General features: G+C 37.7%; 1 protein-coding gene and 1 pseudogene across 6 annotated transcripts in view; one reads left to right on the top strand and one right to left on the bottom strand.

The window, feature by feature from the left end:
- RABGAP1L (RAB GTPase activating protein 1 like) overlaps positions 1-27,275 on the top strand; it is an 819,337-nt gene that overhangs the window by 434,354 nt on the left and 357,708 nt on the right. For all 5 annotated transcript variants that reach the window (XM_023207199.1, XM_023207198.2, XM_031935573.1 and 2 more), the window contains one exon: positions 6,243-6,356. In XM_023207199.1, the coding sequence (XP_023062967.1) occupies positions 6,243-6,356 (114 nt within the window). The remainder of the gene's footprint in view (positions 1-6,242; positions 6,357-27,275) is intronic.
- Positions 22,505-23,407, bottom strand: LOC111539362 (annotated as a pseudogene). Its single transcript, XR_002730649.3, has one exon. The product of XR_002730649.3 is annotated as an NADH dehydrogenase [ubiquinone] iron-sulfur protein 3, mitochondrial pseudogene (transcript).

Genomic DNA, 27,275 nt, shown 5'->3' on the forward strand with positions numbered 1-27,275 from the left:
GTTCAAAGAGCTGTTTTGATAAAAATCACAATTTTAAAGATAATGCAAAATGAGAAATATTTATAACTTTGGAAAATAACAGCATGGAGTTCAGCTATTGTGCTTTATCCTAAAAGGAGTTGCAGGTTTCATTATTGCCTGTTGATATGAATTCCAAGAATGTCAAGTTCCCCAGTTGGAACAATGAGCAGTCAGCAACCCTGAGAACGAAGGCATATCCAAATATGACCACAGGAGTATTGGGTAGGTGTATCTGGAGTCTAAAAGTAACCCCACATGTTTGTCAGAAAGTAATCTGGAACTCTGACCTAGATTACTTAAGATCTATGGGAAATCCAGGCTATGCCCATAGGCCTCAGTTCTCCCTAGTCTTATGGTCTTGAAAGAATGCTTTGTTGTATTCAAGTATTTTCCCCTGGAATCCCAGCACTTCCTTCAAGAACAAAGTACACATCATGAATATTGACTGCTCTCGAAATATGCTTCTTCCTCTCCTCTCTACCTGCCTCCCTTTAGTTCTCATTGTAGCTTCTTTCCCTGGAGAGGTTTATTTCAACCTGAAGCTAGAATATGGCTTATATTTTTGACCTTTGTGTCAGGCTTTGATTCTGAAGTGTTTGGCAGCGTTTCTGTGCAGTGACTGGGAAGCAGTGCGTTCACAATATGATTTTATTGAGGTTTTTTTCCTTTTCTTCTGTATTACCACACTTAAGACTCCCCCCACCCCATATTCAAGGAACAAAGGCTGGCAATGACCCAGCCTTTTTGTGTTATTGTTTCAGTTGATGATTTTAGTAGCATGTTTGAAACTAGAATACACTTTTATATTTTCTCTTTTCATCTCTGCCTCTTTGGATTTTTGGCAAACATCAAGATGAATAAATCAGACCGACCACTGCAAACCCATCTGCTTTCAGGAACATGTTAGCAGACCAGTTTGTGATGTTTTACCATCCAACATAGAACTGAAGGAGGCTCCCTGTGGAGTAAGAATAGAAGGCAAAGTCTGAGGTCAAAGAGTTTTTCAGCTTTGAATTATTTATCTGCCTACTGATTGTGCTAGGGACAGTCTATATTGTCATGTTTAATGGCACTCACAGATTGGTATGGTATAATACTTATAAAGTTGAAATGATTTTGTGGTAGATGTAAAGTGAAAATATAGCTTACACTTTGGATTTGATGATAGAGATTAATAAAAAAGATGCTGTCACAATTTTTAAAATAATGGCAAATCAAGATACAAAGTGTTCATTTGACAGAATATTACTTTTACACTTCTGCCGCTGCTAAGGTTACGTTTGAAAACAGTCTTCCTCACTAAAATACCTTTCTAGTTGTTGACAGCCCAGAAATTGGTTCATAAAAAATAATAGGCTGTGGTCATTCAAAGCTATCCTCCTAATGCTTGTTGACACTTCAATGCTGCATTCATTTCTTTCTCACAATGAGCAAGTAAGTGATGATTCTCTTTGAATAAGAGTTAAGAGAATTGCAAACATGTCAGTGTATATAAGTTATACTGGGAGAACAGTTCATGTAATACTCTTGATAACAGGCACTAAATTGAACCTACTTTAAATTGATCAAAAGTTAAGCAAGCTGCTTACATCTCATAGAGTTGGTTTTAGGCTGATCTTCAGCAAGCTGAATTGTATTCTCTGCTGGACTATGATTTTATCCAGTAGAGATCAATGTCTTTTTTTGAGAGTTAAGTTTATTCTTACTACCTAATGGCTTGGAAATTAAAGAGAATCCTTGAAAGGCAGATTTAGTTTATCTGTGATGATAACGTCAAGGGCGTGGGGTATGGGAGATAAAACTCAATTTTTCAGACTTTATTACAAATGTCTTTCTACTTTGTGATCTGAGTCAGCTTTTGTTTATGGACCATCCTAAGGCAGGAGAAAGGATACTCTCAAGGACTTTGCATATGAGTTACATTCTTGGTGGTGATGGTCCAGAAGGGAGGTATATAGTTGTAATAGTTGTTTTTGTCCTTTCCATACATGACTTCAACTGCTTTTTATCTTTAGAAGCTACATTCTAAAGTAATGATGGAAATGGTGATTGCTCTGGCAAATTTAGGTTCTACTGTACCCTATCTTTCCTATCCTTCTGGACATATTTGTGTACATCTTTATTGTGTGGGTTACATGCAAAGCTGGGGCCAGAGTGTGTATTAGTTGATAAAAGCTGTACTTTATCTGAATAGTTGTTCACTGTTGCTTTTATGAATAGATTCATAGAAAAAAGGGTAATTTAGGACACATAAAATACATGATTGGAAATTAAACAGAGTATGTGTGCATGAATCCATTGTGTTGTAAATCTCTAAAGGAATTGGTTTCATAATCATAATGTAACAGAAAAGAGTTGTTTATTTAGGTGTACAAATACAGAAGGATGTCTAAAATGTATATTCACCAAAAATTTTAAACAGCTGAATAATGATTCTTATGAAAATGGGAAAAATATTTCTTGTTATTAATTAATAATTTTATTTATTTAACAAGTACTCAGTTTATACTAGGCAATATGCTAAGTACTTCACATACATTCTAAATAATGTTATTTTAAATAACATTTAGGAATTTAGAACATTTTAGGAATTTAGAACATTTAGAACATTTTAGGAATTAAATGAGAAAAGTGGAAATAGAATCAATGAGTTTATCTGGCTTCATGGCCATTAAAATATTGTATTTGAGGTGCAAAATGGGAGATACACCTGCTGAGAAGTAAGTTCTGGAGCAATTTATGCATCTAGATATTGGTGAAGTGGCTGCCCCTAAAGGAATGACTTGTTCCCTCTTCTCATTCTGGAGAAAACTGGCGGGACTTAGGGAGCCCCTGCATATATGGAAATCTTCTCAGAAAATGAATTTATATCAGTTTTGGTTGTGCTATAAAATGTTTTTAGCCATATAAAAATAAAATGTCACAAGAAAGCCCTTAGTTCCAGATATTTAGATGATGAATTATTGAGCCTCTTTTTGTCCTTCCTCTTTCTTCATTATATTTCTTGTAAAAATTGACCATTACAATCAGAATAAGTCTAAAAAGAAAGGAATTAATATTGAAGAGAAAAATTGTTTTGTTTTCCTTTTGAAAAATGTTAGGTTTTGTAACTTTCTTGACTCAAATATTTGTTGAATGAGTGAGTGAATTTGAATGATTAGATGTGCATTCCTGAAATATAAACTGTTCCTACTCTCAACTGTTATGGGTAATTGGAAAGTGGGTTGGCATTAGCTTTTGCTTCAAAAACATAATTATTTTCTTTTCTTTTTTTTTCACAAGTTTTCTTTTGATTTTCACAAGTTCAGTACACAATTTCATTCCTATTAGGCTGTTTATGAGACTCTGTTATAATCTACTGACCTTCACTTATATGAGATTGATCAGTGAATAATGTAGCAACATACCTTATTTAGTCTATAAAGTGAAGTTCTAGAAATTATTCCCTTAGCCAAATGAGAGCACTATATAGAAAGATAACTCTAGGAACACATATGTATTAAACATTTAAAAGTAATCCTAGGAAGGGAGATTGTATTTTAATTAATTTTTTTTTTTTTTTTTTCAGACAGAGTCTCACTCTGTCACCCAGTGTCGTGTGATCCGATCTTGGCTCACTGCAACCTCCACCTCTCAGGTTCAAGTGATTCTTCTGCCTCAGCCTCCTGAGTAGCTGGGATTACAGGCATGTGCTGCCATGCTGGGATAATTTTTTGTATTTTTTAGTAGAGACTGGGTTTCACCATGTTGCCAAGCTGGTCTCAAAGTCCTGAGCTCAGGCAATCTGCCTGCCTCAGCCTACCAAAGTGCTGGGATTATAGACGTGAGCCACCGTACCCGGCCAGGAAATTTTATTAAGTGAGGACAAGGTGATTTTATTTTCATTTGATTTTGTCCTTTATTTCTTAAATATGGAAGGTCAAGTGTGCATAGAAAAAAAATTCTCAGTATTATGCAAATTTACCCTCTAGATTTTTTTTTTCTACCAATTTTTCTTTCCCTGAATCAGACTGTTGGAACCATTTAAACACAGCATAATGCTAAATGCATAATCAGTTTCTAGGGAATACAGTCCAGTGATTTATCTCTCTTAATGTCCTGAAAAGTACAAAAGAGTTATCCTGCCGGCCACTGGGCACTTACGGTTCCCAGTACACTGAAATAGTTCATCAGTGGCAGTAGTAACATTTTCATTCCTCATCTTTCAGGTAGTTTATAAGTGGAAACTATTAACTTATGGAAAGAGGGCTCTTCTGTTGGATAAAACCTGGCAGTGAAAACTTTGGTCTGCCTGGTTACCAGATTTTTGTACTCAAGACTCTCGACAAGATAAACAAATGTTTCATAAATATTCCTTTATACAATACCTTTATACTTACCTTGTTCTATACCCCCACCCCTCCCTGCAGTTTTCTTTATCATTAGAAACTACATTTACCTTGGCAAATGTAAATTGTCTCTGTATCCTTTTGCTTAAGTTATGGTGATTTTTTAAGGCTCTATTTTAATTCACGTTTAGCATTTCATTCCTGTAAGCCGTCAGAATTTCCTCTGGATCGATTTGTAAGCAAATTTGTTTGCTAGCAAATTTGGAAGTTTTCGGTTTGCTTCCTCACTTTCTGTATATAAGATCTAATTACCACCCAGCATGAAATAGCAACTGAAATGAAGGCAGCAAGAAAAGGTAATGGCTTACCTTAGAGCTAATCAACCACCCCCTTCTTGTATATTTCACAGCTATAAAGACAGAAAGAAATGGCATTCATTAAAATAACATATATTAAACTTTCTTTCTTTCTTGATTTGAGACTGAAGAGAGGATTTCTTCAAATCTTTATGGAAAATAAGACATTAAGCAATTCTTTTAATTTGCAATAAGTAGTCTCATGTGAATTGTACAAAATACTTTCACCATCAGCGTGACTAAAAGTAGTCCCATACTATTTTCTTGACATTAAAAAGATAAAACAAACATTTCCAGGAATAAAGTAAAATCAAGAGAATATTTAATTATTTTTATAAGGCTTAGAATTTGACTCAGTTTGGGATTTTGGTTTCTAAATTTGTCTTCAACAAATATCTAGGCTTATCTTTAAAGAAGATATCATCCTTCACACCTGTAATCCCAGCACTTTGGGAGGCCGAGGTGGGCAAATCATGAGGTCAGGAGTTCGAGACCAGCCTGTTCCAACATGGTGAAACCCCATCTCTACTAAAAATACCAAAAAAAAAAAAATAGCTGGGCATGGTGGTGGGCACCTGTAATCCCAGCTACTCAGGAAGCTGAGGCAGGAGAATCACTTGAACCCAGGAGGCAAGAGGTTGCAGTGAGTCAAAACCACACGGTTGCACTCCAGCCAGGGCAACAGTGTGAGACTCTACTTCAAAAAGAAAAAAAAAAAAAGGGGGGGGGATCATCTTAATATAGTAGCCTGTAGCTTCCTGTTTTGTGGAATCAGTTTGTTGGGTAATTAACCTAGGAAAGATTGATAGTATTTTTACTTTTTAAATGACCGTGGTCTGAACTTTTACTTATCAGATTGTCAGATTTAAAAATTAGATAAATTGTGGTAGTAGTCATACTCTACTATTGTTTGGAGTATGTATTGGAATGAAAATTATATAGAGAGAGTACGTTCATCAAAATTGGAAATGCATGTAACTTTTGACTTTGCAATTAAACCTCAAGGAATTTATCCTTGAACATGTGCATAAGACATATGTATAAAATATTCCTTATGATATTGTTTGTTATATAAATAAAGCAAAGAATATGGTCACTAATAGGAAAATGTTAAATTATGATATATCTATATCCAGATATACCTTATTTTTAAAAAGTAACTGCTCCTACAGAGAATAAACTATATGTACATGTCTTGATAAGGAACACTCTATGTTATCCCATTAAGTGAAAGAAACAGTCTAGTTTGCTTCTATGGAGATGTATGTATACAACTTCCTTCAATCCCTGCCCCTTCTCCCCATATAAACATGCATACACACACAAATATATGTAGACGGATGGGTGAAAAGATACAAAGGAGCTGTTGGTAGCACTTATCTTGGGTATAGGACTATGGGTCTGGGATAGAAGGGAAGTTTTTATGTTTTTCTGTTGTTTACTTGTTTGCTGTTTGAGTTTTTTACCATGTGCATATATTATATTTCATAACTGGAAAAAAATTTAATAACCAGGTCTGTTTTTTTTTCTTTTCTAGGACTCAGCCCAGGAGAGTGTTATTACTCGAGATATTCATCGTACATTTCCTGCACATGATTACTTTAAAGATACTGGAGGAGATGGTCAGGAATCGCTCTATAAGATCTGCAAGGTAGGACCCTCTACTTCACTTTTTCTAAATTATTTTACAGAGCTGTATTTTAGAAACCCATTTAAGGATTTTTTTACTCTGTCTTCATTTCTTATTTGCACTATGCCATGTTTTCTGCTTTGCACATACGCTATGAGATCCTCAGTACTGATCCCAGAAGGTGACTTTTTGGTTGCATGTTTCATGCCTCCTCATGAGGGAGGAGGCGCAGCATAGCCTCCCTTTGGCTCTCCTGCTAACAGGAAAGGAACAAAAGGTCCTCTCAGGCTGTGTTGTAAAAGTTCAAAAGAGTCCCAGATGTTTCTGTCCTTCTGACAAGATCATGCAGCAATTGTCTCCATTTTTCTGACAACAGGCAAGCGTAAGAATCAGTGTGCTTATTGTTGAATACTGGCAAGTTATTGGATATTGTTGATATATTCTGAGTTATATCACATCATATATTTTTGTGTGGTTTTTATATCCCATTTTGAAATCTTTTTTCTCCCTCATTATTAGTAGGCCTGGAAAAAACTGTTTCCTGATTTTCAGTAAATGTCCTTTGCTTGGATACAGAAGATTCTGTCTCTATCAGTATAGAATAGCCATCAAGTTATTAATTTTATCAGAAATGCAGAATGAAGTGTGGTGGGTATACTCACATTGTTCATATCTACCATTCTAAAGAGATGATTAATGAATAATGAACTGCACAAAAATTTGGTAATAGTATGGAGAAAAAGGCAAACATCATGGCTAATTTGTAAGTTAGGTAATCAGTTCCTGAATAATCCAATTTAGCCTTTGTAATGAGTAGCAAATATGAGCCAGTAGGTAGTCAGAAGTATATTCACAAATCTATTTCATTTTATATTTATTGTTTTTTAAAAAGAACACTTATAAAAGCACTTGCCTACATATTCTAACCAAGTAGGATTCATGTTTAATTCTGCAAATGGCACAGCTTTCATTAAAGTCCTTGCATGTTGGTGGTTTTGGCCTCTTCCCACTCCTGTCTCTTTTTTCCTTGCTTTTTCTCTCTCTCATACTTTTGATCTAACCATTTCGGAGGCTTATAAATATATGCTGATCAGAAATCTATTTTTATATGAATGTGTCATTCAGAGCTAGAAATATGTAACTTATAATCTGAGATTATACTGATCTTTGGAAAATGATGTAGCATCTACTTTGAAAAGTACCAAAGACCATTGGATGCCACAGAAAAAAGTTATGTGTTCATTATATGCCTGTGAAGGACAAAAGTAATTATTTAAAAATTTTTTCTACTAATTTGAAATTCTGCAAACTGATTAACACTGGCTTGTGTAAAGAGGTTAGGAAAATTTATATCATTTCCAAGTTTATTTAAGAGGGTCTAGTTTATGGCATATGGAACATTTTTTTCCCCAGCATATAGTATATTTTCAGCCAGTCAATAACTTTTCCCTAAGCTTTCCTGTGATTGATACTAGATACTTCCTTCATAAAGCTAAAACAGATGGTTCTAATGTGCTTGCAACTTCTGACTTAAAATTTTGCTCCATTGTAGTAAAAATAGTATTTGCCTTGTTATGTAATATTTAGAGGGGAAATAATCTGAAACATTACTAAACACAAAAATAAAAGTTGAATAATGGGCACTTTTAAATAGTTGATACACTTTGCTTTGGTGTTGCAAACAATAATGCAACCTTGAATTCATTCGAAAATATTCATCAGTACATTCACAGAGCTCATGTGGCCATTTTAGATTATCAGTATACGTTTTACAACATGACTAAACCATTTTAAAGCTCTTTCTGAATGAAGAATATTGTAAAATGTAGATCTGAGATACTTTATTATCGACAAGTAGCTTAAATCACACTAAATTTTGTGAAGGTGTAGAAAACAAAATTACATTAGACATAGTATTAAATAAAAGTAATAAAAGCTTTTAAGGATTTTAATGCTGTACTGAGCTGTATATACATAAAAATAATTTCACGACAGTCTTTGATAATGGATGTGAGCAGAGATGTATACATCCTACCCTGTAGACCACTTGGTTTGTGACTGACCCGGTTCCTTCCCCTCTTGATTTACTATTATTTAGTAATCCAGTGCTCATGCCAGGAAACCTTAAGTTCGATGGTAGCTCACAAATACGATAGCATACTTATGAGTAATTTAGGATAGCATACTTATGAGTAATTTAGAATGGAGCATTATTCTCAAGGTTCCGCATCCACTTTTCTTTGTTTTTTGTATCCAATTTGAACCACAGTCTTTTATTTTATGACCCCCATCCCATATTCCCAAAAGCTGCCTATATGTAACCTTTAAGGCTTAAAGGTAGTCTAACCATTTAAAGGTAGTCTAAGGCTTAAAGGTAGTCTAACTGTGTAGTCTAACTGTTCCAACATTGTTTCCAGAACCATTGGTTCTAGAATAATAACTAGCATTAAACCTCACACTCAGCAATCCACCTTTGAGTTTCTATTCTGGACACCCCGTGCAGAATTCAATAAACATTAATAACACCTTGATCTTATCTCAGCTGTTTTGCTATATGTAAATAAGGACAGTTTTACTTTTCCTTTACCAATCCTTATTATTTTTCTATTTGTCTCTTGTCTTATTGCACTGACCACACCTTTAGTATAGTGTTCAAATAAAGCTATCATAGCAGATACCTTTTCTTTCTCCTGATTTTAAAGGAAATGCATCTAATGATTAACCACTAAGAAAGCTGCGTCTTCTTCACATCAGCAACACAATCATAGGCCTTTAAAAAAAAAAATACAGTGTTTTCTATATGTTAAAATAATTTTACATTTGCAGAGTACTTTCACATATATTACCTCATTTATTTTTGACAATTCTTCATCAGTAGAGCCTACACTAGGGATATAATATACTGTTCTCTTAAATTGAGCAGAAATTAAGAGAATTTCAATGACAGTAAGTTTAGAAATCAACTCTGTTTTCAAGGATACAACAATCTGACTTTGTAGTTGAGAAGTTTTCTGTGGCTCTGGTGAAAGGAGAAATGATTTGAACTGCCACATTAGAGGGAAGACTGTTAAAAATTCACTGTCATGTTTTAATGGCCCTGTCAATTCCAGTTTTGCCTCTTAATATCTTTTTCAGAGTAGGAAGAAATCGAAATGGTTCAAAGCTTCTTCTGTTGTCATAAACTTATATGGGGGAAGTTGAGCTGAAAGTATTAGTAGAATTCATAGGTTTCTGCAGATGAAAAGGTTTGCAAATTAATAGATTTCTACAAATGAAAGTTTCTGCAAATTTGGTTCTTCCTTGTTTCTCTCCCTGTTTCTCCTATTGGTTAGGTCAATAACATATTTTAAAAGAATGTCCATAAGACAGGGAAGAATATATTACCACCCCAAATATATTTCGTATTTTTATTATTTAACATGTGATATAAAAATCTGCTGTAAGCTGGGAGACAGGTTGGTACAGTTTAAAGCACTGGGCATCAGGAAATCTGGTTCTTGTTTTGATTCTTTCACTCAGTAGATCTAAGAATAAGGGAAACTTGTAAGGGTGTGGTGTCTGATAAGATTGTTCCGGTTCCAATTTTCTATGATTCTCAGTGTTGTTTAAATTGTTTTTTCCTGACATATAACACATAAATGCAGAATTTAGCAGTTAAATCCTGTGTCAGTTATTAGCTCTGACTCTCAATACTAAATATATAAAAGGGTCTTCTCCTTAAACCTGAAGATTTTACCTGCCCTTCTGTTACAGTGTTTGGTTTGTCACATCAATGGAGTGCATTTAGTGGTGTACTTTTAGAGATACATCTCTTTGTAAGACCTAAGACCAGTTAATCATAGTAATCAGCTAAAATATTATTCACAACAATATAATTGGAAGTGATATTTGGTGTACAATTTAATTTGTGCATATTGCTTTTTCTCTTTTTGTTTGGTGTAAATGCTCTCTGAAAAAAGAGGATATTGCTATTAACTTAATGGGAGAGATTGAATGTATTTGTTTATCTGGATTAATAATTTGATAGCATAATGGTTTATAGGAGGACAAAATAAACTTAACCCTTATTTTACCAAATATTTTTATCAAAAAAGATTGGATTTATTATAAAAACTAGAGCATTTAAAGTATTGTTTTGAAACTAATGATGACTTATCTGCTGCATAATTTTGAAGAATGCAATCACTGACTCTTAAAATGACATGTAATCATACATGATTTATATTGTTTTCTAGACATAGGGGGTATTTGTGATTATGAGGATGAATTATTTTTCACTTAGATGATATTATTTTCAATACAATTTTCTAGCCATTTGACTACTTTTAATTCAGCTCTTTCTTGGTGTGTCTGAATGAGCCCTAGTTTGAATGTCAGCATTTACTGAACAAATTATAGTCCGTCCTTCCTTCCTCCCTTCCTCCCTTCTTCCCTTCCTTCCTTCTTCCCTTCCTCCCTTCCTCCCTTCCTTCCACAGAGTCTTGCTTTGTTGCCCAGGCTGGAGTGCAGTGGTGCCATCTTGGCTAATTGCAACTCCAGCCTCCCAGGCTCAAGCAATCCTCCCACCTCAGCCTTCCAAGTAGCTGGGATTACAGGCACGCACCACCACTCTGGGCTAATTTTGGTCTTTTTAGCAGAGACAGGGTTTCACTATGTCAACCAGGCTGCTCTTGAATCCCTGAACTCGAGCAGTTCGCCCGCCACGGTCTTCCAAAGTGCTGGGATTACAGGCGTGAGCCACTGTGCCCAGCCGCCCAGCCCCTATTCTTTACATAGCCCTGACTGAGTGCTCCTCCTATTTCTGTGGAGCTCTTTCCACTCATGTCTTTGGAATCGGATGGGCTCCAGAGTAAGAGCCCTTTGTTGTGGGATGATAGGTGCTCTTGGATCAGATGGATCCAAAAGGATTTAGTTTGGAGCAGTGCTTTTGAGGAATCAGGAAGTCCTTGGAGAATCAAGCAGATTTTTCTTTTCTCTGTGTATCTCCTCTCTCCCTTGATTTCCTAGTAAGCCGCTTTGAATTATGGCAACCTTCTAATGCAGATCCAAATATGGGCTGCCAGGGAATCCTTTGAACCCCTGGGACCACCTGCTTTGCCAGCACATTCTAATGAGCAGTGAATTAAGTGGTTTTAACAGACACTTAGGAACAGCAGCATATTCTCAAAGCAAATTAACTTCCTTAGGGAACAATGAATTCTTTCAGGTCTTACAAGAAAGACTTGAGAAACCATCCTACTGTTGATCAACATAATCATAACAGTAATAGTAAAAATTTGTAAAGCCCTGTGGTTTTGAAAGCATTTTTTTTTGCATGTTGTTATTTGATCCCCACAGTTACTCCATTAGAATAAAGAAGGTACCAAATTTGCATACTGATAAATATTAATCTCTTAGAGTCAGAGTTTGATTTAGGTTTTTTCCTCTTTAAATCTTTTCAGGGCCGGGCGCGGTGGCTCAAGCCTGTAATCCCAGCACTTTGGGAGGCCGAGACGGGTGGATCACGAGGTCAGGAGATCGAGACCATCCTGGCTAACACGGTGAAACCCCGTCTCTACTAAAAAATTCAAAAAACTAGCCGGGCGAGGTGGTGGGTGCCTGTAGTCCCAGCTACTCTGGAGGCTGAGGCAGAAGAATGGCGTAAACCCGGGAGGCGGAGCTTACAGTGAGCCGAGATCTGGCCACTGCAGTCCAGCCTGGGCGACAGAGCGAGACTCCGTCTCAAAAAAAAAAAAAAAATTTTTATATTATTTATTTTAGATGAATTGTCCAATTCTGCTTTATTGCCAAGGACAATTATGTTTATATCTATTTAGAACTCTAAATATATGCACACACATATAAATAAATCTTAGCAACCCAAAGTTGAAAAGTTTCACTTATATGGCGGGTGTGTGTGTGTGTGCGTGTGTGTGTATGTATGTATGTTTTGGGCTAACTTCATACTTACCCTTTACTCACAAGACTTCAAAATCATTTATTGTATTTGTTAATATCATTATAGTTATACAGAAGGGTTATTTTTGGGGTTTTTTTTTTTTTGGTCCTTTTAATTTATGTATTAGTAGGATAGACTTTATGAATCACAGCTCATCTGAGATGATACAATGTGATTTTAAAATATAGATTTTTCTTCAGAGACTGTAACAATGAAAAGGTCAGGGTTTGTGAAGCTAGAGTCCTGGGAAGAGAATGAGTGATTTATAATGCTCTTCAGGGTGCCTGAAGAGAGGTTTAAATTTCTTCATGGTCTTAGTCCCATAAGAGCTTTCCTTGAAATAGCTTTGTAGTTTCTGTGAAGCCTGTAGTCTTTCAACTAAAAGGCTAATTGAAGCCATCACACTATTACTAGATACAGAAGAGAAAGGGTGGGATTATGAGGATGATAAAAATGTATAAACTTAGAATAAAGGGATTGATGTGAAGCCTAAGGGTTTGATTATAGTCACTCTTTTTAAAAAACATTACTCTTTGAGGAGGAAAAGGAAAGTAAAATTACTATCTAAAATAGAAAAGAAAAAAAACTAACCTGTGAAGACAAAACACAGGGAACCTTCAAATAAAATTCTGTTTATGGTACCTCCTGAATTATGATTTTTTTTTTTCATATTTGAGATCTATTTCTATACTAGATTCAACTGGCTTAAATGTCCTAGACAAAAACTTGTAGTTATTCTTGAATGGATTATTTTATGTTACAAAAGTATGGGGATCTATCTGCTGGTTACTAATTGTTGTGTAGTTGACAATATTTTTATAACTGAAGACTCTTCTTCCCTCACCTTTAAAGCCTCTTCTTTAACCAGAACTCTTCGTCCTTTCTTCCTAGAAATAACGTGAATCTAAATTGCCCTACTCCTCCTTCCCATCTGTCCAAATCTAAGTTGCCCATCTCCCTTATAAAGGTAGTCATACCCACTTTACCAACAGTGATTTATAGAGTAAAACAAATCTGGAGATCAAATGTATAACATGGGCACTATAGTTAATAAAATTGTATTGTATTAGGGATTTTTGTTAAATGAGAAGATTTTAGATGCTCTTGTTACACAAACAAAAAAAAAAGTACGTGAGATGATAGATGTGTTACTCTGCTTCACTGTAGTAACCATTTTACGATAAATACATATCCCATAACATTACGTTGTAAACCACAAGTATACACAATAAAATTTATTTTAAAAATATTTTATAAAATTTAGACTATGTATTATATATATTTTTAATTATACTTTAAGTTCTGGGATACATGTGCAGAGCACGCAGGTTTGTTATGTAAATATACATGTGCCATGGTGGTTTGCTGCACCCAATCAACCTGTCATCTATGTTAGGTATTTCTCCTAATGCTCTCCCTCCCCTAGCCCCCTGCCCCCCGACAGGCCTCGGTGTGTGATGTTCCCCTCCCTATGTCCATATGTTCTTATTGTTCAACTCCCACTTAATGAGTGAGAACATGCTGTGTTTGGTTTGCTGAGAATGATGGTTTCCACCTTCATCCATGTCCCTGCAAAGGACACAAACTCTTTCTTTTTTATGGCTGCATAGTATTCCATGGTGTATATGGTGCCACATTTTCTTTATCCAGTCTATTATTGATGGGCATTTGGGTTGGTTCCAAGTATTTACTATTATGAATAGTGCTGCAATAAACGTATGTGTGCATGTGTCTTTATAGTAGAATGATTTATAATCCTTTGGGTATATAACCAGTAATGGGATGACTGGGTCAAATGGTATTTCTAGTTCTAGATCCCTGAGGAATCACCACACTGTCTTCCACAATGGTCAAACTAATTTACATTCTCACCAACAGTGTAAAAGCGTTCCTATTTCTCCACATCCTCTCCAGCCTCTGTTGTTTCCTGACTTTTGATGATCGCCATTCTAACTGGTGTGAGACGATATCTCATTGTGGTTTTAATTTGCATTTCTCTAATGACCAGTGATAATGAGCTTTTTTTCATATGTTTGTTGGCCACATAAATGTCTTCTTTTCAGAAGTGTCTGTTCATATCCTTTGCCCACTTTTTGATGGGGTTGTTTTTTTCTTGTAAATTTAAGTTCATTGTAGATTCTGGATATTAGCCCTTAGTCATATGGATAGATTGCAAACATTTTCTACCATTCTGTAGGTTACCTGTTCACTGATGATGGTTTCTTCTGCTGTGCTGAAGCTTTTTCGTTTAATTAGATCCCATTCATCAATTTTAGCTTTTGTTGCCATTGATTTTGGTGTTTTAGTCATGAAGTCTTTGCCCATGCCTATGTCCTGAATGGTATTGCCTAAGTTTTCTTCTAGGGTTTTTATGGTTTTAGGTCTTACGTTTAAGTCTTTAATCATTTAATAAATGTAGCCGACTTGATCATGGTGAATAAGCTTTTCGATATGCTGCTTCAATTTTCCAGTATTTTATTGAGGATTTTTACATTGATGTTCATCAGGGATATTGGCCTGAAATTTTCTTTTTTTGTTGTGTCTCTGCCAGGTTTTGGTATCATGATGGTACTGGCCTCATAAAATGAATTAGGGAGGAGTCCCTCTTTTTCTATTGTTAGAATAGTTTCAGAAGGAATGGTACCAGCTCCTCTTTGTACCTCTTGTAGAATTCAACTGTGACTCCATCTGGTCCTGGGTTTTATTGGTTGGTAGGCTATTAATTACTGCCTTACTTTCAGAACTTGTTACTGGAATTTTCAGGGATTTGACTTCTTCCTAGTTTAGTCTTGGGAGGGTGTATGTATTCAGGAATTTACCATTTCTTCTAGATTTTCTAGTTTATTTGTGTAAAGGTGTTTATAGTATTCTCTGATAGTAGTTTGTATTTCTGTGGGATCAGTGGTGATATCCCCTTTATTGTTTTTTATTGTGTCTATTTGATTCTTCTCTCTCTTCTTTTTTATTAGTCTGGCTAATGCTAATGGTATATCTGTTTTATAAATCTTTTCAAAAAACCACCTCCTGGATTCATTGATTTTTTTTTTTTTTTGAAGGGTTTTTCATGTCTCTATCTCCTTCAGTTCTGCTCTGATAGTAGTTATTTCTTGTCTTCTGCTAGTTTTTGAATGTGTTTGCTCTTGCTTCCCTAGTTCTTTTCATTGTGATGTTAGGGTGTCAATTATTGATGTTTCTCGTTTTCTGATGTGGGGATTTAGTGTTATAAATGTTTCTCTAAACACTTCTTTAGCTGTGTCCCAGAGATTCTGGTACGTTGTGTCTTTGTTCTCATTGGTTCCAAAGAACTTCTGCCATAATTTTGTTATTTACCCAGTAAACATTCCGTATGAGGTTATTCAATTTCCATGTAGTTGTGCAGTTTTGAGTGAGTTTCTTAATCCTGAGTTCTAATTTGATGGCACTGTTGTCTGAGAGACTGTTATGATTTCCGTTATTTTGCATTAGCTGCAGAGTGTTTTACTTCCAATTTTGCGGTCAACTTTAGAATAAGTGCAACGTGGTGCTGAGAAAAATGTATATTCTGTTGATTTGGGGTGGAGAGTTCTGTAAATGTCTATTAGTCCACTTGGTCTAGAGCTGAGTTCAAGTCCTGAATATCCTAGTTAATTTTCTGTTTTGTTGATCTGTCTAATATTGACAATGGGGTGTTAAAGTGTCCCACTATGATTGTGTGGGAGTCTAAGTCTCTTTGTAGGTTTCTAAGAACTTGTGTTATGAATCTGGGTGTTCCTATATTGGGTGCATATATATTTAGGATAGTTAGCTCTTCTTGTTGAATTGATCCCTTTACCATTATGTAATGCCCTTCTTTGACTTTTTTGGTCTTTGTTGGTTTAAAGTCTGTTTTATCAGAGACTAGGATTGCCACCCTTGCTTCTTTTTGCTTTACATTTGCTTGGTAAATATTCCTCCATCCCTTTATTTTGAGCCTATATATGTCTTTGCACATGAGATGGGTCTTCTGAATACAGCACACCAATGGGTCTTGACTCTTTATCCAATTTGCCAGTCAGTGTCTTTTAATTCAGGCATTTAGCCTGGTTACATTTAAGGTTAATATTGTTATGTGTGAATCTGATCCTGTCATTATGATGCTAACTGGTTCTTTTGCCCATTAGTTAATTCAGTATCTTCATAGTGTTGATGGTCTTTACAATTTGGTATGTTTTTGCAGTGGCTGGTACGGTTTTTCCTTTCCATATTTAGTGCTTCCTTCAGGAGCTCTTGTAAGGCAGCGCTGGTGGGGACAAAATCCCTCAGCATTTGCTTTTCTATAAAGGATTTTATTTCTCCTTTGCTTATAAATCTTAGTTTGTCTGGATATGAAATTCTGGTTGAAGATTCATTTCTCTAAGAATGTTGAATATTGGCCCCCGCTCTCTTCTGGATTGTAGGGTTTCCTCAGAGAGATCCACTGTTAGTCTGTTAGGCTTCCCTTTGTGGGTAACCTGCCCTTTCTCTCTGGCTACTCTTAACACTTTTTTTCCCTTTCAACCTTGGTGAATCTGATGATTATGTGTGTTGGGGTTGCTCTTCTTGAGGAGTATCTTTGTGGTATTATTCTCTGTTTTTCCTGAATTTGAATGTTGGCCTGTCTTGCTAGGTTGGAGACATTCTCCTGGATAATATCCTTAAGTGTGTTTTCCAACTTTGTTCCATTCTCCCCGTCACTTTCAGGTACACCAATCAAGTGTAGGTTTGGTCTTTTCACATAGTTCCATATTTCTTGGAGGGTTTGTTTTTCCTTTTCACTCTTTTTTCTCTAATCTTGTCTTCATGATTTATTTCATTAAGTTTGTCTTCAATCTCTGATATTCTTTCTTCTGCTTGATCGATTCGGCTATTGATACTTGTGTATGCTTCACAAAGTTCTCGTGCTGTGTTTTTCAGCTCCATCAGGTCATTTATGTTCTCTAAAGTAGTTATTCTAGTTAACAGTTCCTGTAACTTTTTTTTTTAAGGTTCTTAGCTTCTTTGCATTGGGTTAGAACATGCTCCATTAGCTCGGAGGAGTTTGTTATTACCTACCTTCTGAAGCCTACTTCTGTCAATTTGTCAAACTCATTCTCCATCCAGTTTTGTTCCCATGCTTGCAAGGAGTTGTGATCCTTTGGAGAAGAGGTGTTCTGGTTTTTGGATTCAGGCTTTTTGCGCTGGTTTTTCCTAATCTTCATGGATTTATCTACCTGCGGTCTTTGATGCTGGTGACCTTCGGATGGTGTTTTTGTGTGGATGTCCTTTTTGTTGATGTTGAGGCTATTCCTTTCTGTTTGTTAGTTTTCCTTCTAACAGTCAGACCCCTCTGCTACAGGTCTCTTGGAGTTTGCTGGAGGTCCACTCCAGACCTTGTTTGCCTGTGTATCACCAGGGGAGGCTTCAGAACAGCAAGATTGCTGCCTGTTCCTTCCTCTGGAGGCTTTTTCCTAAAGAGGCACCTGCCAGATGCCAGCTGGAATTCTCCTATATGAGATGTCTGTCGACCCCTGCTGGGAGGTGTCTCCCAGTTAGGAGGCACAGGGATCAGGGACCCACTTGAGGAGGCAATCTGTTCCTTAGCAGAGTTCAGGCGCGGTGCTGAGAGATCCACTGCTCTCTTCAGAGCCCACAGGAAGGAATGTTTGTCTGCTGAAGCTGAGCCCACAGCTGCCCCTTCCCCCAGGTGTTCTGTTCCAGGGAGATGAGAGTTTTATCTATAAGCTCCTGACTGCGGCTGCTGCCTTTCTTTCAGAGATGCCCTGCCCAGAGAGGAGGAATCCAGAGAGGCAGTCTGGCTACAGTGTCCTTGCTGAGCTGCAGTGGGCTCCGCCCAGTTTGAACTTCCCAAAGGCTTTGTTTACACTAGGAGGGGAAAGCCACCTATTCAAGCCTCAGTAATGGTGGATGCCCCTCCCCCAACCAAGCTGGTGCATCCCAGGCCAACGTCAGACTGCTGTGCTGGCAGTGAAATTTCAAGACAGTGGATCTTAGCTTGCTGGGCTCCGTGGGGCTGTGATCTGCTGAGCTAGACCACTTGGTTCCCTGGCTTCAGCCTCCTTCCCAGCAGAGTGAATGGTTCTGTCTTGCTGGCATTCCAGGTGCCACTGGGGTATTAAAAAACACTCCTGCAGCTAGCTCGGTGTCTGCTCAAACGGCCACCCAGTTTTGTGCTTGAAACCCAGAGCCCTGGTGGTGTAGGCATCCGAGGGAATCTCCTGGTCTGTGGGTTGCGAAGACCATGGGAAACGTGTCGTATCTGGACCGGGATGCACTGTTCCTCACGGCTTCCCTTGGCTAGGGGAGGGAGTTCCCGACCCCTTCACTTCCCTTGTGAGGCGACACCCCACCCTGCTTTGGCTTGGACCTCTGTACCCACTGTCTAACAAGTCCCAATGAGATGAGCTGGTACCTGTGTTGGAAATAAAAAATCACCCGCCTTCTGCGTTGATCTCGCTGGGAGCTGCAGACCGGAGCTTTTCCTGTTTGGCCATCTTCCCAGCCCTATGTATCATAATTTGAACAATATCTGATTAGTTTCATTTAAGTCTTCTCTGCATTGTGTTCAGTATTTGAGGGAAGAAGGTATCTGACATTTTCTTTGTCTTAGAGAGCCAAGTGTAGTACTAGTTACATTGTGTCAATATAATTAGCCCTGTGAACTTGACTTGATGAAAATGAGTATGTTAGTTCAGATCCTCTGAGAAGCCTGTCACCAAGACAGGATTAAGTGTGTAAGAAATGTATTATGGGAAATGCCTGTAAGAGAAAAATAGGGAAGGAGCTGGGAGAGGCCCAGAGAGCCATTGGACCACAACGCAAGTCCGACTCTGAGGGAAGAAGAAAGGAAAGTTAGATGCAAATATTCTAGATTGTAGTTCATTTCCAAGGAACATTTGAAAAGACCAATAGTGAGTCGTCAGCCAAAGTTACTAATGAGGTCTCATTTCTTCAGAAGCTGGCCCACCTTAATATTCCTGCTGTGCTCAGTCATAGCTCCTGGGAACCTCATAAGAACTATGGCCTTGGTGCAAAGGCAGGAAAGATTTTACGGCATAGCCATCAGTTGGGCCCTTGTTCAGTTACAGTCTCTTCTGTTGGAGATTATGGCCAGAATACAGATATTTTAAATGAAAATTTAATGCATATAAACCCTAAAAGAGCATTCTATTTGTATCACTTACTTCTTCTGTGAAGAACTTTTATTCACAGAAACTTTTCAGGCTACATTCCTTAGGGCAGGGCTATAGCTTTTCTTCATTTTGTATAGTTCATGAGTGGTGTCCTGTATTAGACCCTATTTAAAAATCAAAAGTCCAAGAATGTAAACTAAATGCTCTGAGTAATTTACCGTATTCAGATAGTAGTTTACTTGTAATGGGTACGTTACAATTTTTTAAAAAAGAATATGGTGTTCTAGTTGTTTTACATTTCTATTTCTAAATAAAAAAGTATATGAATTCACTTTTAAATTGTGGCCAAAGGCCTTTTTTTCTTTACAATGTTACATAAAAGGAAGCTTACATATAGGAATTTTGCCAACTATGTTAGATAAGAAAATTGCTTTGTGAGTGAATATTTGTGAGTACATCTAGTTTTCTACATTTATCGTCTCCAGTGTTTATTTCACATCAGTGAATCTATTTTTAAAGCTTATGTTGATACTCTCCTTTTTCCCCAGCATATAGGACAAATGTAATAACCTTTTTAGACTCATTTTTTTATTACTAGATTCAACAGTCAAAATGATACTGTCAAATTTATATATACATATATTTCCAGATTTTTATATATTTTTAACAACCTCAAACTCATAAAAGCTGCAAGTACAGAATTTTGTTTTCCTAAACTGTTCAAGAGTGATTTGCCAATATAATGCCTCATCACCCCCAAATACTTTAGGATATTTTTCTTATAAACAAGGATATTCTTCTACATAATCATAATGCAACATCCAAATCAGTACTACCTAATCTATAGACATCATTCAGTTTTTACTAATCATCCAAATGTTCTTGATAGGGTAGAAAAAGTATCCAGTTCAGAATCGCTCATTTCATTAAGTGTTCATGTCTATAATTCCCTTCACTCGGGAACCATTTCTTACTCTTTCCTTCACTTTCTTGACCTTGATGCTTTTGAAGACTATAGGTCATTTTTTTGAATATCACTCAATTTGTGCATGTCTAATGCTTTGTCATGGTTAGATTCGAGTCATACATCTTTGGCAGGAACAACACAGAAAGAATAATCTGTTCTTATTTCTACCTATAGGTAATATGTATGCAGTTTCGTTTTTTCCCATTATTGGTGATGATTAGTTTGATTACATAAATAAGGTGTGTCTACCAGGCTGCTACACTATTAAATTACTCTTTTACCCATTGTAATGAATAGGTATTTTGTGTAGATATATTTTGTAACTATTTAATTGCCCCATTTCTCATCAGACTTTCAATTTATTCATTTATTTATATGTTATATCAATATGGACTCATGAATTCTCATTTTATTCAATGGATTGTATTTCCTTGCTATCATTATTTGTTTTGGTGTTGAAGTTTTCCCCATATTGTCCAGTGGGAAGACTTCAAGCTGGTTTTTGTGTCCTTTCAATGTATTCCATCATCCTTTGAGCCTTGCCTTTCTTTTTTTTTTTTTTTTTTTTGAGGCGGAGTCTTGCTCTGTCGCCCGGACTGGAGTGCAGTGGCCGGATCTCAGCTCACTGCAAGCTCCGCCTCCCGGGTTTACGCCATTCTCCTGCCTCAGCCTCCCGAGTAGCTGAGACTACAGGCGCCCGCCACCTTGCCCAGCTAGTTTTTGTATTTTTAGTAGAGACGGGGTTTCACCGTGTTAGCCAGGATGGTCTCGATCTCCTGACCTCATGATCCGCCCGTCTCGGCCTCCCAAAGTGCTGGGATTACAGGCTTGAGCCACCGCGCCCGGCCGAGCCTTGCCTTTCTTTATGGTTCAAAAAGATGTTCCAGGCTTATTTCTGTGTCCCAGCTCTAGAATTAGATCTTTCTCCAAAGAGCCTTGTTTCCTTTAGTCAAAATATTAAGAAACCAAGATCTGGATGGTAAATATGTTTATTGTTATAAGGGTGTCATTACTTACAAGTCATCTCATTGTACGTAACTAAGGAATCTATATGTATATACATACATATATGCGTGTGTGTGTGCATACAAACATGTATTTGTGCCCATATTTTTTCTTTTTTATTAATATATAATTCACATAACATTCACCCCTTTAAAATGTACAATTCAGGCTGGGCACAGTGGCTTACGCCTATAATCCCAGCACTTTGGGAGGCCGTGGCAGGTGGATAACCTGAGATCAGGAGTTTGAGACCAGCCTGTTCCAACATGGTGAAACCCCGTCTCTACTAAAAATATAAAAATCAGCCGGGCGTGGTGGTGGGCGCCTGTAATCCCAGCTACTCAGAAGACTGAAGCAGGAGAATCACTTGAACCTGGGAGACAGAGGTTGTCGTGAGCCGAGGTCATGCCACTGCACTCCAGCCTGGGCAACAGAGTGAGACTCCATCTCAAAAAATAGAATAGAATAGAATAAATGTACAATTCAGTGAGTTTTAGAATTAACAAGGTTGTGCAACCATTACCACTGTTTAATTTCAGAACATTTCCATCAGTCCTAAAAGAAACCCTATATCCATTAAAAGTCACTCACCCTTTATCACCCCTGCCCTCAGCCCTTGGCAATGATTAACCTGCATTCTGCTTTTATGGATTTGTCTGGTGATATTATTGTTTGTTGTGGCAGTTGTTTGATTGGTTACTGACTTTTGTGAACTAATTCTGTAGAGTTTGTATTCTTTGTCATGTCTGTCTTCTGAAATCTCTGCTTGGTGGTCAGCTAATGATTGAACAGACAATTTCCCTAAATTTCTGGAACCAGTAAGTCTACCAGTCTTTGCCAAGGAGTTCTGTGTGTGTTCGAACGTGCGTTTCTATTACTCAACCATTCAATTGAAAACTCTGTTTTGCATTCACCTCCTGCTTGTATAGAACTTCAAAGTCATCCAAAGGCAAGAGTATAGAGTGTTCTCAGGACTTTCCTAATGCACAAAGCCTTGAGCATGTAGATAGCCCTGCATATGAACATTGCTCTCTAAGTTCTCAGAAATATATCTGAGTCTTTCAAAGCCTTTATGGATGTCTCATTCCCCAGCATTTCCTTTTAAGCTTTTTGATTAGTGTATTTGCCACAGTTTTTTTTTTTTTTTTTTTTTTTTGAGTCTAAGTAGGAATTTATTTATACCGACACTCAATTATTTGGCGCTGTCTAGGATCCACATGCCTTCCCTGGAGCTACTTGGCTTCAGGCTTCTTATCTCCGGCTTCAAGCTTGAGACTCTCCGGGGGTTGGCGATAGACTGGGAAAGCCTCCCAGGGGCTGTTCAGGTCAAATTTGCGGAACTCTTGGGCCAACTCCACCGGCTCTGCCACCACCCGCTTCACCTCATCGTCATAGCGTAACTCAACATAGCCAGACAGAGGAAAGTCTTTCCGGAAAGGATGTCCCTCGAAGCCATAATCCGTCAGGATCCTTCTTAGATCAGGGTGGTTAGCAAAGAAGACTCCAAACATGTCCCAGATCTCCCTTTCATACCAGTTGGCTGCCTTGAACACAGAGATAGCGAACTCAATGGGTGTCAACTCATCTGTGTAGGTCTTCACACGGATCCGTGAGTTGAAGCGCAGAGACAACAGGTTGTAGACAATCTCAAAACGGTTCTGCCGAGTTGGGACATCCACTGCTGTCAAGTCAACCAGGGATTTGAACTGTGCATTGGTGTGATCCCTGAGGAAAGTCAGCACTGGGATGACGCCATCAGGATGGATACAGACCTCTAACTCATTGAAGCAGGACACCTGAACTTGTTGGACATACTTGGGCAAGATTTCAGCCACATACTCTCCAAAAGCTGAGAGCTGCTTGTGGGCCACATCATTCCGTGGTCTGACAGTGGGGCGCGTGTTGGCCCCGGCGCTCTCCCGCCTCACCGGCAGCAACAGAACTGAGGTTCGCCCAGCCCCCCTGGTCAGCGCCGCGGCCCCCACGATTCCACGCCACCACAGCCTAGCTGCTGCCGCCGCCGCCGCCATGTTACCCAGACACCTTGCCATAGTTTTTTATTGTGTATAGTTAGGGTTACATAGTGGTATTTTGATACATACAATGTAAAGTACTCAGATCAAGGTAATTAGCATTTCCATCTGAAATATTTATCATTTCTTTGCATTGAGAACATTCAGTATCCTCCTTCCAGCTATTTGAAACTATTTATTATTGTTAGCTATAGTCATCCTACAGTGCTGTAGAACACTAGAACTTATTTCTCCTATTTAGCTGTAATTTTGTATACTTTAACAAATCTCTCTCTCCACCCCCTTCTCCCTACCCTTCCAAGCTTCTAGTATCCTCTGTTCTACTTCTTTCTTCTATGAGATCAACTTTTTTAGCTTCTGCATATGAATGAGAACATACAGTGTTTAACTTTCTGTTCCTGGCTTATTTTTTTAACATAATGTCCTCCTTTTTCATGTTGCCACAAATGACAGGATTTCATTCTTTTTTGTGGCTTAAAGTATTCCATTTGGTATATGTACCACATTTTCTTTATCCATTCATCTGTTGTTGGACACTTGGGTTGATTTCATATCTTGGCTATTGTAAATGCTGCAGTGAACAAAGGAGTGCAGATATCCCTCCAGCATCTTGATTTCCTTTCCTTTGGATAAATTCCCAGTAGTGGGATTGCTGGATCATATGGTAGTTCTATTTGTAGTTTTTTAAGGAAACTCAATACTCCTTCCATAGTCATTTGCCCCAATTTGTATCTATCTCCTCAGACAGCCACAAAATTAAACAGTTGCCTGTAATTGCTTTTGACAAATGCCCCCAGGAAAAAGGCTTTTCATACTGGGTGAGTCTTGCAAGTGGAGTGTTCCAGGAAACCATCATTCAGGTCAAATAATGATAATTCTCTGGGAATAAGGCTTTGCATTTCACTGTCTCTGGTGCCTGCCAGACTGCTTGTCATTGCAAATGCAAGCTGTTAGTTTTCAAGGTTATCATGGAGCTGGAGGGTGGGAGATGGCACCAAAGCAAGTTAAAAATGCCACAAAGTTCCCTGTTCCTACCAAGATTCCGTTATTTTTCAGGAATAATTACCCTCCAGGCAGCTGCAGGTCTTTGATCAATTTCTAGAGTTCTGAAAAAGTTGATTCTGATTATTTTTGTGATATTTGCTGCTATTGTGGAGGAACTAATTTTTGGCAATTCTTGTTCGGCCTTTTTGCTAATGTCACTGCCCATATCTGTTTCCATACATAACCATTTGTGTTGAAAACTAGGGATTCATAGCAGTATTTCCAATTCCAATCCAACACCAGAAGATTAATCTAGTGTTCTCCCTTCCTATATTTGTAACTAACTTCTCTGACAGGGAGAAATGTAGCTCCCATTATCCTTAATATATTTATCTTTTTGAGCAATATCTCTCTATATAGCCAGTCTCCCATTACTGCTGTCAGTCCTCTGGTATGCAAATGTCCTCCTTACTATAGTAAGCTCTAACACCCTCCATGAACTCCTCCAGGATGTCACCCTCCATGAACTCCTCCTCATCTTGTCATACATAGATTCTCCATTCTGGGCCACCCACATCCCCACCTGGGTGGGTTTGTCATTCTTTTTAGGGTCTGACACTCCACACTAGGCCACCCCTGTGTGAATGTTCTATCTTGCTCTGCCTAATGGTTTCAGGAAGGGAACAGGAAGCTTAATTACTTTTTAAAGATGAATTGTATTACCCTTTCTGTTCTTCATGAGTTTTACTTATGAGAGTTTGCAAAGATATATTAGACCTAAATTGGTATGTCTGGCTTCAAGAATGGAAGGAAGATACAAGAAACTGGTAAACAAATTGATTTTTGTTTTAGGCACCTACAAAAAAAAAAAAAAAAAGTGATTATTTTCAAGAAGGCAATGAATCTAAGAATCCATAAGAATTTTAACAATGATTAAGACCCTATCCAAGCAGCTCCATATTTATCCCTGATGATAAATCAAATGGGTTATTTGAAAGAAAGACATAGTAATTTTCCTTGACATCAGCCATTCATTATTGCCATTTAGTCAGCACATCCCTATGTGCTAGGCATTATGTTTAATCCTTAAGTTTGTATGGTGGTTTCTATTTTTACCTGTGTGTCACAGATGAAGATACCTGCTTTACTTTACCAAAAAAAAAAAAAAAAAAAAATCCTCAAAAGATTGATCTATAGTTGCTGTTACTGATTCCTCTCTTCTTACTTTTTATTAAACCCTTTTCAGTTAGGATTTCACCTATACCACTTTTGTGAAAATGGTGTGGTCAGTACACAAATGTATTCCACATCATAACTCTAATTATTAAACATCAATCTTCTTCCTCCAGACCTGTCAGCACCATCCTGAACTGTGGATCACTCCCTTATTCTTCAAGTGCTTTCTTCACTGGGCTGCTACTACTCTGTTTTTGTCTTGCAGTCACTTTTGCTCTTGCTTTCTCTTTTTCTCAGCTTCTTCATTTCAGTCTTTAGACATCTTTTTTCTATCTACACTTATTGCATTGGAAGCCTCATTCAGTCCCATGGCTTTAAATACCATGCATTCATTGATAACTTCCAAATTTATATATCTGACCCCAACCAATTCCTTGTACTTCAAACGTATGTATTCAATTGCCTATTTGATTTCTCCTCCGGAGCTCTAACAGATATCTCAAATACAGCCTATGTAAAACTGAATGTTTGATCTTTCTCACAAAAGCTGCTCACCCATAGTTTTTTTTTTTTTTTCCATCTCAGCCAACAGTAACTCCATTCTTTGAATTGCTCAGTCCAGAAACATTGAATCATCCTTGATGCTAATTTCTTCCTCTTACACTACATATTGAGTAGGTAATACCTGTTGCCTACCACCAGAAGAGCAATCGCAGGATATTAACCCACAACACGGTTTGCAGGTGTTAGGGTTGCGAAGAAAAACATGACTCACAGAGGCACTGGATGGAACAACACTGTACTCATAAAGAGAATAAACAGAACAACAGCATCAGTAGTAAGTGTCAGTGAATCTTGTCTCACAGCCGTGGCAGGGAGTGATCTGTATACACCTCTCTTGTGCTGTCAGTGAAGGACCTTGTTCGCTGTTCACCAGGGACAGAAATAGCAATGGGGTAAGCCAAATGACACACATGCCATATGACACACACTTAAGGAGAACAAAGAAGTATAAATCAAACTCAGAAGAGGGAAAGAGATTCCTAAAGAAGGTATGCTGTGAGGGCTCCTGATCTTCATGTAAGAAACTATTCCAGGCCCAAGGCATATTCTTTTGCAACCATGGAATGGTCAACAGGTTGCACATGATTCCCTTGCCTAGTACCACACAACCAATTTTTTAGGAAATCTTACTGACTCCACCTTCAAAATATAGCCAGAATCTGATTATTTCTCGCCACTTCACTGTAACTACCCTGGTCTAAACTAACATCTCCTACCTGGTCACCTTGCTTCCAGTGGGTTTCTTTTTCATTTAGTATAAAAGCCAGCATTCTTACAGTGATTTACCAGGCTGTAAACTCCATGTATGACTATTCTCTCTATCATGCATTCTGTCCCAGCCACACTGCCAGCCTTGCTCACACTTCAGAGCCCTTGCCCTGACTGTGCCTGCTGCCTAGAATGCTTATCCAAGAGATCTACATGGCTTGCTTTTTAACCTCTCTAAATCCCTTGCTCAAGGGTTACTTTCTCAATATGGCCTGCTTTAACCACTCTTTTATTTTATTTTATTTTTTTATTATACTTTAAGTTCTAGGGTACATGTGCATAACGTGCAGGTTTGTTACATATGTATACTTGTGCCATGTTGGTGTGCTGCACCCATCAACTCGTCAGCACCCATCAATTCATCATTTATATCAGGTA

Source organism: Piliocolobus tephrosceles, chromosome 1 (assembly GCF_002776525.5).
Source record: "Piliocolobus tephrosceles isolate RC106 chromosome 1, ASM277652v3, whole genome shotgun sequence".
Lineage (NCBI taxonomy): Eukaryota > Metazoa > Chordata > Mammalia > Primates > Cercopithecidae > Piliocolobus > Piliocolobus tephrosceles.